At 43.8% G+C, this 12,863-nt stretch overlaps 2 protein-coding genes across 3 annotated transcripts in view; one reads left to right on the top strand and one right to left on the bottom strand.

Moving 5' to 3' along the window:
* LOC146834882 (cytochrome P450 2J2-like) overlaps window positions 1–12,863 on the bottom strand; it is a 630,312-nt gene that overhangs the window by 28,746 nt on the left and 588,703 nt on the right. The window lies entirely within an intron of this gene.
* The window catches only part of HOOK1 (hook microtubule tethering protein 1), an 859,473-nt gene that overhangs the window by 771,796 nt on the left and 74,814 nt on the right, over window positions 1–12,863 (top strand). Inside the window, exon 18 of the mRNA XM_085602484.1 lies at window positions 4,246–4,328. Coding sequence (XP_085458610.1) covers window positions 4,246–4,328 — 83 coding nt within the window. The remainder of the gene's footprint in view (window positions 1–4,245; window positions 4,329–12,863) is intronic.

Below are 12,863 nucleotides of genomic sequence, written 5' to 3'. Positions count from 1 at the left end.
CGCGAGTTATAGTTAGCTGAACTAACTATAACGAGGGAATTTCAATGGTTTTGTACAAGTGAAAAGTCCAGCTAACTATAACACCCCTGAAACCTATGGTTTTTTCAGTGAATTTCTGAGGTTTTTTATATGCTAATTCCTAACTATAACGTGCCTGAAACCTATGGTTTTTTCCGTGAAAATATATATATATATATATTCACTGAAAAAACCATAGGTTTCACACATGTTATAGTTAGCGGAAATTTTACTGATAAAAAACCAATGAAATTCCCCCGTTATAGTTAGTGCAGGCAACTATAACTCACGCGACCGCAATCCTCTGCTGATGCTAATACTGTATTTAGACACTTATTTGCCCATGTCTTCTTCCATACATTTTTAGCTATACATATATTACAAATATTTTTTTTTCATAAAGACACATATGTCATCAGCAGAAGATTGCGGTCGCGTGAGTTATAGTTGCCTGCACTAACTATAACGGGGGAATTTCATTGGTTTTTTATCAGTAAAATTTCCGCTAACTATAACATGTGTGAAACCTATGGTTTTTTCAGTGAATTTGCAAGGTTTTTTAAATGCTAATTCCTAACTATAACGTGTGTGAAACCTATGGTTTTTTCAGTGAATTTGTACGGTTTTTTAAATGCTAAGTTACTTTACGCCATTCGTGGCGTGCGCGCCCACTTAACGCAGTTCGTTCCGTGCGCGCCGCACCGCGCGCCCACTTTACGCAGTTAGTGCCGTGCACGCACGGTGGGCACGCGGTGCGATGACAAAGCAAGAAAGCACGTCAACAAATCTGTTTCTGCTTTCCTCCGTGACTATGGTATGGGTGCCATTTACCACAACAACTTGCGTTATGACATGCAAGACATTTATAGAGGAGATGGTGTGCACTTCAATGATGAAGGGAACAGAGTCTTCCTCTTGAACCTTAGACTCTGCATCGGTACTTACTTGTAGGTACCACTAAAAAATCATTTCATAAACACAACGGCTCTTTTTAGAGCCCCCTAATATCTAAACACTTAAATCTGATTTTCATTTTTTTTTTTTTTTTTTTCCTACCGTACGTTTACCGTAAGCTTACCGTACGCGTACCCCGTGATTTTTTTTAAAATCAATAAATGTTTTCTTTGTACTTTTCTGTCCTTCTTTGACCCCCTTACAAATGTTAGGGGGTCTGTAACTCTCCTCATTGCCCCCTTTCCTTGTTTTCACTCTTTTTTTTCAGAGTGAAATACACAAAATGGCGGCCGCCGCTTCCTGGTTTCGGCCGATTCGAATGTTTACTAAGATCTAAGAGCCAATCAGAATCGCGCTCGCGCACGCCACCGTACGCTTACCGTAAGCGTACGGTAAGCGTACCGTAAGCGGGCTCAGATATATATATTGATTTAAAGGCTATTTTCTCAGAATCTACTGAACAGATTTACACCAAACCTACAAAAGGCACTTCCTTGACCTAGGGACTACCTCTCTGCCAAATTTTGAGTAATTCTGTTCAGCCGTTCGGGCTGTAGCTCGTTCTAAAGGTCCTATGGAAAAATGCATGGGAAAAACGCGTTTTGGGACCCCCTTTTATCTCAGCCCCCGCTTGACGGATCCCCCCGAGACTTTCAGGGTAGGAGCGGAGCGTAGCGCCCCACCTATTTTGAGAAATTCGCGAGGATTCGTCGACCGGCGCCAAAGTTATTCAAAATAGAATGTTGAGGTTTTCCTATGGAAACGTGGTCCTAACTATAACTACCTACTGGCGACCGCCAGTAGGTAATATATATATATATATATATATATATATATATATATATATATATATATATATATATATATATATATATATATATATTATTGTTTGATTAATTAATTCATTACTATCCACATGTAAAAAGTGGAAACATAGGAAAACATTACATTAATTTTTTTACTAGGGTCCACCCATCATTCTCAATTGAAATAAAGCAATAAAGTAGTTGATATAAAGTTTCTTCTAATGCAAGGTAACTATCGCTTACGTAAAACCACGTGGCAGCATAGTGTCATTAAAAGCAATTAATAATAATAAAAAATGATAATAGAGGTTACTTCTAAAAACTACAGATAAAGCACCAAGTTGTAAAAAAGTGTCTCAAAGTTAATGAACAATTCAGAGTGACAACAGTCAATAATCAATAGTCGATGACAGGTCATAGTTCGCGTTCCGTATTGTGGCAGAGACAGAGTGCAAAGATTTTGCTAGGATGCTGCTTCGTAGATATACCGTTAATTTAGCCACCTGTACACGTTCCTTGGTTTAAGTACATGGCCTGGAGTTTGCTGGTTAAGCTTGCGATATGCAAGGTGGATAAATGATTGTGAAGCTTATGTTTAAAGCAGTGTTCTCTGGGTTCAATGCCGCAATGATTGCCTGCCTGCAGGACTGGACTCCCAATCTATGCCACTCTGGCCTCCGTTGTAGTCTGCGCAAAGCCAGCAATGCTGGGCAGAGGCATACAGCGTGCTCCAAAGACTCCACCAATTCCCCGCAGCCCTTACTACCAGTTCCCCTGTTCAAAAAACACCCTGAAAGGTGCAGCAAACTCTTTGCCACTTTGCACTGTGTCTTCCCCTGGTACATTTTGTGGCTGGTAACAGAATTAGGGGCAAGCAGGTACATTGTTCTCGTCATCACCAAGGCTGGATGCATCTCCCTCCTACAGAGCTCTGAGTGGGAAGAACACCAACATGAGTGGGCCAGGGACACAAGGTAAAGGCCCAGGACAGACAGGCTAAGATGCATGGAAACCCTAAAGTAGAGCACAAGAAACTGTCAGTAATGAGGGCATTGTATTCCGTATCGTCTCCTCTCATTGACTGTGTGAAGAATTAGCCAATGAGAGGAGAAGGTAGGATCTAGGCGTCTTGGGTGAGTCAGTTGGTCACTCAAACCTGCCTGCCCTTACTTCCCTCTCCTCCCCACCACACATGGTCGAATTGGCACAAAAATAGGCCCGGGCACCAAAAAAAAAGAGGACCCAATTAGAGAACCAGATCACTAAAAAGTGACTCACATTTGCAAAATAGGCCAGTTTGAACTTATACAGGCAAGCTCTATGAGTATTTTGCAAGGTATGGGAGACTGAATGCATTTGTGTTTGTTGCGGCCAATGTTTGTGGTGATATCTCTGAAATCAACAGTAAAAACTGGACCACCAGACCATGGAACAGGCCCACAAACTGCTAGAAAAACCGGCCTGCACACTGATCTGTGACACCAGCTTATCGAGCACTGTCTGATTGCCTCATAGGCTAATCCGACCCTGTCACCACATACGCACACTCCTCGCAAACACACACAAATCCTGTGATAGTGAAATGAATGGCAGCCACCCTTACATGCCTCATATATGTCTTTATTCTGTTAGTGGTGAAGCAAGTCAAATGGTAAAAATAATTGGCTTCCAAAACTAGAGATGTAGAAAAGAGAAGGCCTGATTTTGTCATTGATATTTACTCGCTGGGGGATTGCCTTACTTGTAGTATTTGTTTGAACTTTGTCACTTAAAAATTTCCAATGTAACAAACTGAGAAAGGCTGGTCTCACATTTTAGTACCATGTGGCGCAAGCTTCTGAATGAAATTTGGACTTAAAAGAGGCAATAGTGATATTTGTGAGGCCCACCAGTAGGGCATGTCGGGCATTTTGCAATAAACGCACCAGTAAACATTTTATTGCATTTACATTTGGTGTTACACATGTTCTTTGTTTTAGCTTAGGATGTTTGCTATGCTTATGTTATGTTATGCAGCTCTGTAGAGCGCACAGTGCACTGTCACCCGGGAGGATGGGTTTCCTGGTGCTGAGCAGGTGTGAATTCAGGCAAACCTAGTGGGACTACTCAAAAAGCAAGGTCTTCAGCTTATTGCAGACTTCACGGTAGCAAGGAGGAGGTTCTTATGTGTAGAGGCATACCGTTCCATCCCTTAGGAGCCATATAGGAGAAGGCTCGACCACCATATCTAGTTTTCTGTATGCGTGGGAATTGTGCAAATAGGAGTCTGGACGAGCGAAGGTGTCTTGAAGATTTGTGAAAGCAGATACAATTGTTAAGATCTGCTGAGCCAATGTTATGTAGTACCTAGAGAGTGTGGGTGACAAGTTTGAATTGTTTTATTTTGTGAATGGGGAGCCAGTAGAGCTCCTTCAATTGTGGTGTGATGTGAGTGTGGCTTATCTCATCATAATGTCTTTTTCAACAGGGAAAAATTAAATGAGGTGCATGATGCATTACAGCAGAAAAGGGAACTTCTAGAAGATCTACAACCTGATCTAAATTCAAATTGTAAGTACACATTTGCAATCTTTGTAAACAAGCGAAAGATTTAAACTTTGAGAAGTGTTAGAATTAACAAAATGCTCTTTATAATAATATCATTAAATTCATCCTACATCATTAAGAATAGGAATCTGATGAGTACGTTGATCAGCTTACAATTTGTGTTTGCGAATTACACTGTCAGTGAAGGCTATTAAGGAGTGCCTGAAAAGTACATTGATAACATAGGTGAAAGTATAATCAGTATCCTGCGGGCAGCCCCTATTTTCTACAGTATTTGGCTTTCTTGTAACCATCCCTTGAACAAGGAAAACGCAAGATCTTCTTCCAGAGAAGCATTCTGCCTGTAGTGGGCCTGCAGTCTCCCATATGCCTTTTTACCACTGTCACTTCTGCCATGACTTCTGAAGAAGGTCAGGACGATGGGGCCCAACTCATCCTCGTCCTTTATTGGACCTTGAGAGTGTGGAACTCCGATCTGCTGGGCTAGAGCATTTGTTCTCCCTTCCATAAACCTTTTCAGAAGGACCTCCTGTCTCAGCAACAGGGAAAGGTTCTGCACTAAAACCTCCTTCTGTCGAGATTGAAGTAATCAACGGAAGGGTCTTGATTAGCCCAAAGAAGTGGGGAACGTTATCTTAGTGGATCGGCAGCCATCTACCAAATCTGGTTATTCTAGTTACTGCGTGAGGTTTGTGGCCTGGTGTGAGGTATTTCAGGCTTATTCTCTTCAGTCTAATCTATCTGCTATTCTGATATCTGCTTGGTCACTGGGCTGGCAAGGATTAAATCCAGCCACTGTTAAAGGTTAGTTACCTCTTCTTGCTGCCCTTATAATATTTGTCTGACCAACCCTTGTTGTTTAAGTCACCAGATGGGATGCAGTTTTTGAATGGGGTTGCATATATGTTGCCTTTTAACCCCTTCGCTGCTAGGCCTTTCCCCCCCCCCCTGTGCTAAGCCTTTTTTGGGCTATTTGGGGTAGTGCTTGCTTAGGCCCCTGTAACTTTTTGACCACATAAGGTATCCACGCCAAATTTGCGTCCTTTTCTTCCAACATTATGGGGATTCTAAAGGTACCCAGGGTTTGTGGATTCTCCTGGAGGGGTCCCAGAAATTAGCCAAAATACAGTAAAGAATAATTTGGGGGGAAAAATGGGAAAAACGGGCTGCAAATGAAAGTGTCTGGGGTTTTCTCTCCAAATGGTATCAAAAAAGGGTTTGTGGGTCTGAAATCACCGTTTTCCCAGCTTTTAGGGAATGATGGACTTTTGTCAGAAAACCAACATTTTTTACACAGTTTTGGCATTTTTCTGGGACATAGCCTTTTTTATGCTATTTTATGTGCTTTCAACCTCCTTCCAGTTAATGGTAGAAATGGGTGAGAAAGCAATACATTTTAGAAAAGTAGATACAACTCTGAATTCAGCAAGGTGTCATTTGTGTAGATCCATCAAGGTTTCTTTATAGAAACTAACAGTTAAATATAGGAAAAATTGAAACTTAGTTGAAAAAAACAGCCTTTTGTGTCAACGTTTTTACCTGTAACTTCTAATTATGACAGCTCTTTAAAAGCAATATACCGTTACATCCGCTGAACCTTCCTGGTTGTGGGGATATATAGGACTTGTAGGTTCACCAAGAACCCGACGAACCCAGAGTCAAAAACTGAGCAGCAATTTACAATAGTTTTTTATTATGTTCCGGGTATATAGCAATTATTGTGGGAAAATGTATACATGGAAAAATCGGTATGAAAGACACCTATGTATTTCTGAAATGGGAACAAATTATAGAGTTTAGAAACAGTACATATTTGCACATTTTCGAAATTGGGAATACTCCATCTAGCATGAGAATTATCGATCATTTTTCAAACAATGTCTTTCATTTGGAAGGCAGAAATGCATCAAAAATCAATAGGTAATAACAGTTGCTTTACAAATCTGAATAACCCTAAGTCTCCCGATAAAAATGGTACCTCACTTGTGTGGGTAGGCATAGCGCCTACGACAGGAAATGGCTCAAAACCCAACGTGAACACACCACATTTTCACAATGAAAATGTACCCTTATTTTGCGAAGTGTCTAGCTGTAGTTTTTGAACACTAGCACTGCCGGCACCTAGGGAATCCTAGCAAACCTATAAATTTTTTAAAACTACACAACCAGGGGCATCCAGGATGGGGTGACTTGACTGCCTACCACCAGGTTCTGTTACTCAGAATCCCTTGCAAACCTAAAAATTGTCCAAAAAAACAAATTTTCCCCACATTTCTGTGGTGGAAAGTTCTGGAATCTGCGTGGATGTACAAATTTCCACCCACCTCGCGTCCCCCAAAGTCTTACGAGAAAAATGGTACCTCACTTGTGTGGGTCGGCCTAGTGCCCGCGACAGGAAACGGCGCAAAACACAACGTGAACACACCTCAATTTCGCAGGGAAAAATGACCCTTTTTTGGCAAAGTGCCTAGCTGTCGTTTTTTAACCATATGTCTGCCGGGACCTAGGGGAACCTAGCAAACCTATACATTTTTGAAAACTAGACACCCAGGGGAATCCAGGATGGGGTGACTTAGCTGCCTCCCACCAAGTTCTGCTACCCAGAATCCCTTGCAAACTTAAAAAATTGTCCAAACAACCACATTTTCCCCACATTTCCGTGGTGGAAAGTTCTGGAATCTGCGTGGATCCACAATTTTCCACCCACCCCTGAGTTCCCCAAAGTCTTACGAGAAAAATGATACCTCACTTGTGCGGGTCGGCCTTGTGGCCACGTCAGGAAACGGCGCAAAACGCAACGTGGTCACTCCTCAATTTCGCAGTGAAAAATTACCCTTTTTTGGCAAAGTGCCTAGCTGTCGAGTTTGAACCATAGGTCTGCCGGGACCTAGGGAATCCTAGCAAACCTATACATTTTTGAAAACAAGACACCCAGGGGAATCCAGGACGGGGTGACTTAACTGCCTCCCACCAGGTTCTGGTACCCAGAATCCCTTGCAAACCTAAAAAATTGTCCAAAAAAACACATTTTCCCCACATTTCTGTGGTGGAAAGTTCTGGACTCTGCGTGGATCCACAATTTTCCACCCACCCCGCGTTCCCCAAAGTCTTACGAGAGAAAGGGTACCTCACTTGTGTGGGTTGACCTAGTGTCCGTGACAGCAAAGGCGCAAAACGCAACGTGGTCACACCTCAATTTGGCAGTGAAAAATGACCCTTTTTTTGGCAAAGTGCCTAGCTGTAGTTTTTGAACCCTAGCTCTGGGGGCACCTTGGGAAACCTAGCAAACATATACATTTTTAAAAACTAGACACCCATGGGAATCCAGGATGGGGTGACTTGACTGCCTCCCACCAGGGTCTGGTACCCAGAATCCCTTGCAAACCTAAAACATTGTCAAAAAAACATATTTTCCCCACATTTCTGTGGTGGAAAGTTCTGGAATCTGCGTGGATCCACAATTTTCCACCCAACCGGTGTTCCCCAAAGTCTTACGAGAAAAATGATACCTCACTTGTACGGGTCGGCCTAGTGCCTGTGACAGGAAACGGCACAAAACGCAACGTGGTCACACCTCAATTTTGCAGTGAAAAATGACCCTTTTTTGGCAAAGTGCATAGCTGTAGTTTGTGAACCCTAGCTCTGCCGGCAACTAGGGAAACCTAGCAAACCTATACATTTTTGAAAACTAGACACCCAGGTGAATCCAGGATGGGGTGACTTGACTGCCTCCCACCAGGGTCTGTTACCCAGAATCCCTTGCAAACCTAAAAAATTGTCAAAAAAACACATTTTCCCCACATTTCTGTGGTGGAAAGTTCTGGAATCTGTGTGGATCCACAAATTTCCGCCCACCCCGCGTTCCCCAAAGTCTTACGAGAAAAATGGTACCTCACTTGTGTGGGTCGGCCTAGTGACCGTGACAGAAAACGGCGCAAAACGCCACGTGGTCACACCTCAATTTCGCAGTGAAAAATGACCCTTTTTTGGCAAAGTGCCTAGCTGTAGTTTTTGAACCCTAGCTCTGCGGGCACCTTGGGAAACCTAGCAAACCTATACATTTTTGAAAAGAAGACACCCAGGGGAATCCATGATGGGGTGACTTGACTGCCTCCCATCAGGGTCTGTTACCCAGAACCCTTGCAAACCTAAACAATTGTCCAAAAAAAACACATTTCCCCCATATTTCTGTGGTGGAAAGTTCTGGAGTCTGCGTGGATCCACAAATTTCCACCCACCCCGCGTTCCCCAAAGTCTTACGAGAAAAATTATACCTCACTTGTGCGGGTCAGCCTAGTGCCCGCGACAGGAAACGGCACAAAACACAATGTGGTCACACCTCAATTTTGCTGTGAAAAATGACCCTTTTTTGGCAAAGTACCTACCTGTAGTTTTTGAACCCTAGCTCTGCGGGCACCTTGGGAAACCTAGCAAACCTATAAATTTTTGAAAACTAGACACCAAGGGGAATCCAGGATGGGTTGACTTGACTGCCTCCCACCAGGGTCTGTTACCCAGAATCCCTTGCAAACCTGAAAAAGTGTCCAAAAAAACACATTTTCCCCACATTTCTGTTTTGGGAAGTTCTGGAATTTGCGTGGATCCACAATTTTCCACCCACCCCCGAGTTCCCCAAAGTCTTATGAGAAAAATGATACCTCACTTGTGCGGGTGGGCCTAGTGCCTGCGGTAGGAAACGGCGCAAAACGCAACGTGGTCACACCTCAATTTTGCAGTGAAAAATGACCCTTTTTGGCAAAGTGCCTAGCTGTAGTTCTTGAACCCTAGCTCTGCGGGCACCTAGGGAAACCTAGCAAACCTATACATTTTTGTAAAACTAGATACCCAGGGGAATCCAGAATGGGGTGACTTGACTGCCTCCCACCAGGGTCTGTTACCCAGAATCCCTTGCAAACCTAAAAATTTGTCCAAGAAAACACATTTTCCCCACATTTCTGTGGTGGAAAGTTCTGGAATCTGTGTGGATCCACAAATTTCCACCCACCCCGCGTTACCGAAAGTCTTCCGAGAAAAATGATACCTCACTTGTGCAGGTCGACCCAGTACCCGTGACAGGAAACTGCGCAAAACGGAACGTGGTCACACCTCAATTTCGCAGTGAAAAATGACCCTTTTTTGGCAAAGTGCCTAGCTGTAGTTTTTGAACCCTAGCTCTGCGGGCACCTTAGGAAACCTAGCAAACCTATACATTTTTGAAAAGTAGACACCCAGGGGAATCTAGGATGGGGTGACTTGACTGCCTCCCACCAGGGTCTGTTACCCAGAATCCCCTGCAAACCTAAAAAATTGTCCAAAAAAACACATTTTCCTCACATTTCTGTGGTGGAAAGTTCTAGAATCTGCTTGGATCCACTAATTTCCACCCACCCCGCGTTCCCCAAAGTCTTACGAGAAAAATTATACCTCACTTGTGCGGGTCGGCCTAATTCCGCCGACAGGAAACGGCACAAAACACAACGTGGTCACACCTCAATTTTGCAGTGAAAAATGACCCTTTTTTGGCAAAGTGACTAGCTGTAGTTTTTGAACCCTAACTCTGCCAGCATCTAGGGAAACCTAGCAAACCTATACATTTTGTAAAACTAGACACCCAGGGGAATTCAGGATGGGGTGACTAAGCTGTCTCCCACCAGGTTCTGCTACCCAGAATCCCTTTCAAACCTGAAAAAGTGTCCAAAAAAACACAGTTTCCCCACATTTCTATTTTGGAAAGTTCTGGAATTTGCATGGATCCACAATTTTCCACCCACCCCCGAGTTCCCCAAAGTCTTATGAGAAAAATGATACAACGGGGTCACACCTCAATTTTGCAGTGAAAAATGACCCTTTTTTGGCAAAGTGCCTAGCTGTAGTTTTTGAACATTAGCTCTGCGGGCACCTTGGGAAACCTAGCAAACCTATACATTTTTAAAAACTAGACACCAAGGGGAATCCAGGATTGGTTGACTTGACTGCCTCCCACCAGTGTCTGTTACCCAGAATCCCTTGCAAACCTAAAAAATTGTCCAAAAAAACACATTTTTCCCATATTTCTGTGGTGGAAAGTTCTGGAATTTGCGTAGATCCACAAATTTTCACTCACCCCGCGTTACCCAAAGTCTTCCGAGAACAATTATGCCACACTTGTGCAGGTCGGCCTAGTACCCGTGACAGGAAACGGTGCAAAACGTAACATAGTCACACCTCAATTTCGCAGTGAAAAATGACCCTTTTTTGGCAAAGTGCCTAGCTGTAGTTTTTGAACCCTAGATCTGCGGGCACCTTGGGAAACCTAGCAAACCTATACATTTTTGAAAAGTAGACAGCCAGGGAGGGGAATCCAGGATGGGGTGACTTGACTGCCTCCCACCAGGGTCTGTTACCCAGAATCTCTTGCAAACCTAAAAAATTGTCAAAAAAACACATTTTCCCCACATTTCTGTGGTGGAAAGTTCTGGAATTTGCATGGATCCACAATTTTCCACGCACCCCGCATTCCCCAAAGTCGTACGAGAAAAATGATACCTCACTTGTGCGGGTTGGCCTAGTGCCCGTGACATGAAACGCCGCAAAACGCAACGTGATCACACCTCTATTTTGCAGTGAAAAATGACCCTTTCTTGGCAAAGTGCCTATCTGTAGTTTTTGAACCCTAGCACTGCGGGCACCTAGGGAAACCTAGCAAACCTATACATTTTTGTAAAACTAGACACCCATGGGAATCCAGGATGGGGTGACTTGACTGCCTCCCACCAGTGTCTGTTACCCAGAATCCCTTGCAAACCTAAAAAATTGTCCAAAAAAACAAATTTTCCCCACATTTCTGTGGTGGAAAGTTCTGGAATTTGCGTGGATCCACAAATTTCCACCCACCCCGCGTTACCCAAAGTCTTCCGAGAAAAATGATGCCACACTTGTGCAGGTCGGCCTAGTAACCGTGACAGGAAACGTCGCAAAACGCAACGTAGTCACACCTCAATTTCGCAGTGAAAAATGACCCTTTTTTGGCAAAGTGCCTACCTGTAGTTTTTGAACCCTAGCTCTGCGGGCACCTTGGGAAACCTAGCAAACCTATACATTTTTTAAAAGTAGACAGCCAGGGAGGGGAATCCAGGATGGGGTGACTTGACTGCCTCCCACCAGGGTCTGTTACCCAGAATCCCTTGCAAACCTAAAAAATTGTCAAAAAAACACATTTTCCCCACATTTCTGTGGTGGAAAGTTCTGGACTCTGCGTGGATCCACAAATTTCCACCCACCCCGCTTTACCCAAAGTCTTCCGAGAAAAATGATGCCTCACTTGTGCAGGTCGGCCTAGTACCCTCGAACAGGAAACGGCGCAAAACGCAACGTGGTCACACCTCAATTTCGCAGTGAAAAATGACCCTTTTTTTTGCAAATTGCCTAGCTGTAGCTTTTGAACCCTAGCACTGCGGGCACCTAGGGAAACCTAGCAAACCTATACATTTTTGTAAAAGTAGACACCCGTGGGAATCCAAGATGGGGTGACTTGACTGCCTCCCACCAGGGTCTTTTACCCAGATTCCCTTGCAAACCTAAATAATTGTCCAAAAAAACACATTTTCCCCACATTTCTGTGGTGGAAAGTTCTGGAATCTGCGTGGATCCACAAATTTAAAACCCACCCCGCGTTACCCAAAGTCTTCCGAGAAAAATTATACCTCACTTGTGCAGGTCGGCCTAGTACCCGTGGCAGGAAACGGCGCAAAACACAACATGGTCACATCTCAATTTTGCAGTGAAAAATGACCCATTTTTGGCAAAGTGCCTAGCTGTAGTTTTTGAACATTAGCTCTGCGGGCACCTTGGGAAACCTAGCAAACCTATACATTTTTGAAAACTAGACACCAAGGGGAATCCAGGATGGGTTGATTTGGCTGCCTCCCACCAGGGTCTGTTACCCAGAATCCCCTGCAAACCTAAATAATTGTATAAAAAAACACATTTTCCCCACATTTCTGTGGTGAAAAGTTCTGGAATTTGCGTGGATCCACAATTTTCCACCCACCCCGTGTTCCCCAAAGTCTTACGAGAAAAATGATACCTCACTTGTGCGGGTCAGCCTAGTGCCCACGACAGGAAACGGCGCAAAACGCAACGTGGTCACACCTCAATTTCGCAGTGAAAAATGACCCTTTTTTGGCAAAGTGTCTGGCTGTAGTTTTTGAACCCTAGCTCTGCGGGCACCTTGGGAAACCTAGCAAACCTATACATTTTTATAAAACTAGACAGCCAGGGGAATCCAGGATGGGGTGACTTGACTGCCTCCCACCAGGCTCTGTTACCCAGAATCCCTTGCAAACCTAAAAATTGTCAAAAAAACACATTTTCCCCACATTTCTGTGGCGGAAAGTTCTGGAATCTGCGTGGATCCACAAATTTCCACCCAGCCCGCGTTACCCAAAGTCTTCAGAGAAAAATGATACCTCACGTGTTCAGGTCGGCCTAGTACCCGCGAACAGGAAACGGCGCAAAACGTAACGTGGTCACACCTCAATTTTGCAGTGAAAAATGACC

The sequence above is a fragment of the Triturus cristatus genome, chromosome 4_2, assembly GCF_964204655.1.
Source record: "Triturus cristatus chromosome 4_2, aTriCri1.1, whole genome shotgun sequence".
NCBI classification, from domain to species: Eukaryota; Metazoa; Chordata; class Amphibia; order Caudata; family Salamandridae; genus Triturus; species Triturus cristatus.
This window is presented reverse-complemented; position numbering and strand designations above follow the sequence as displayed.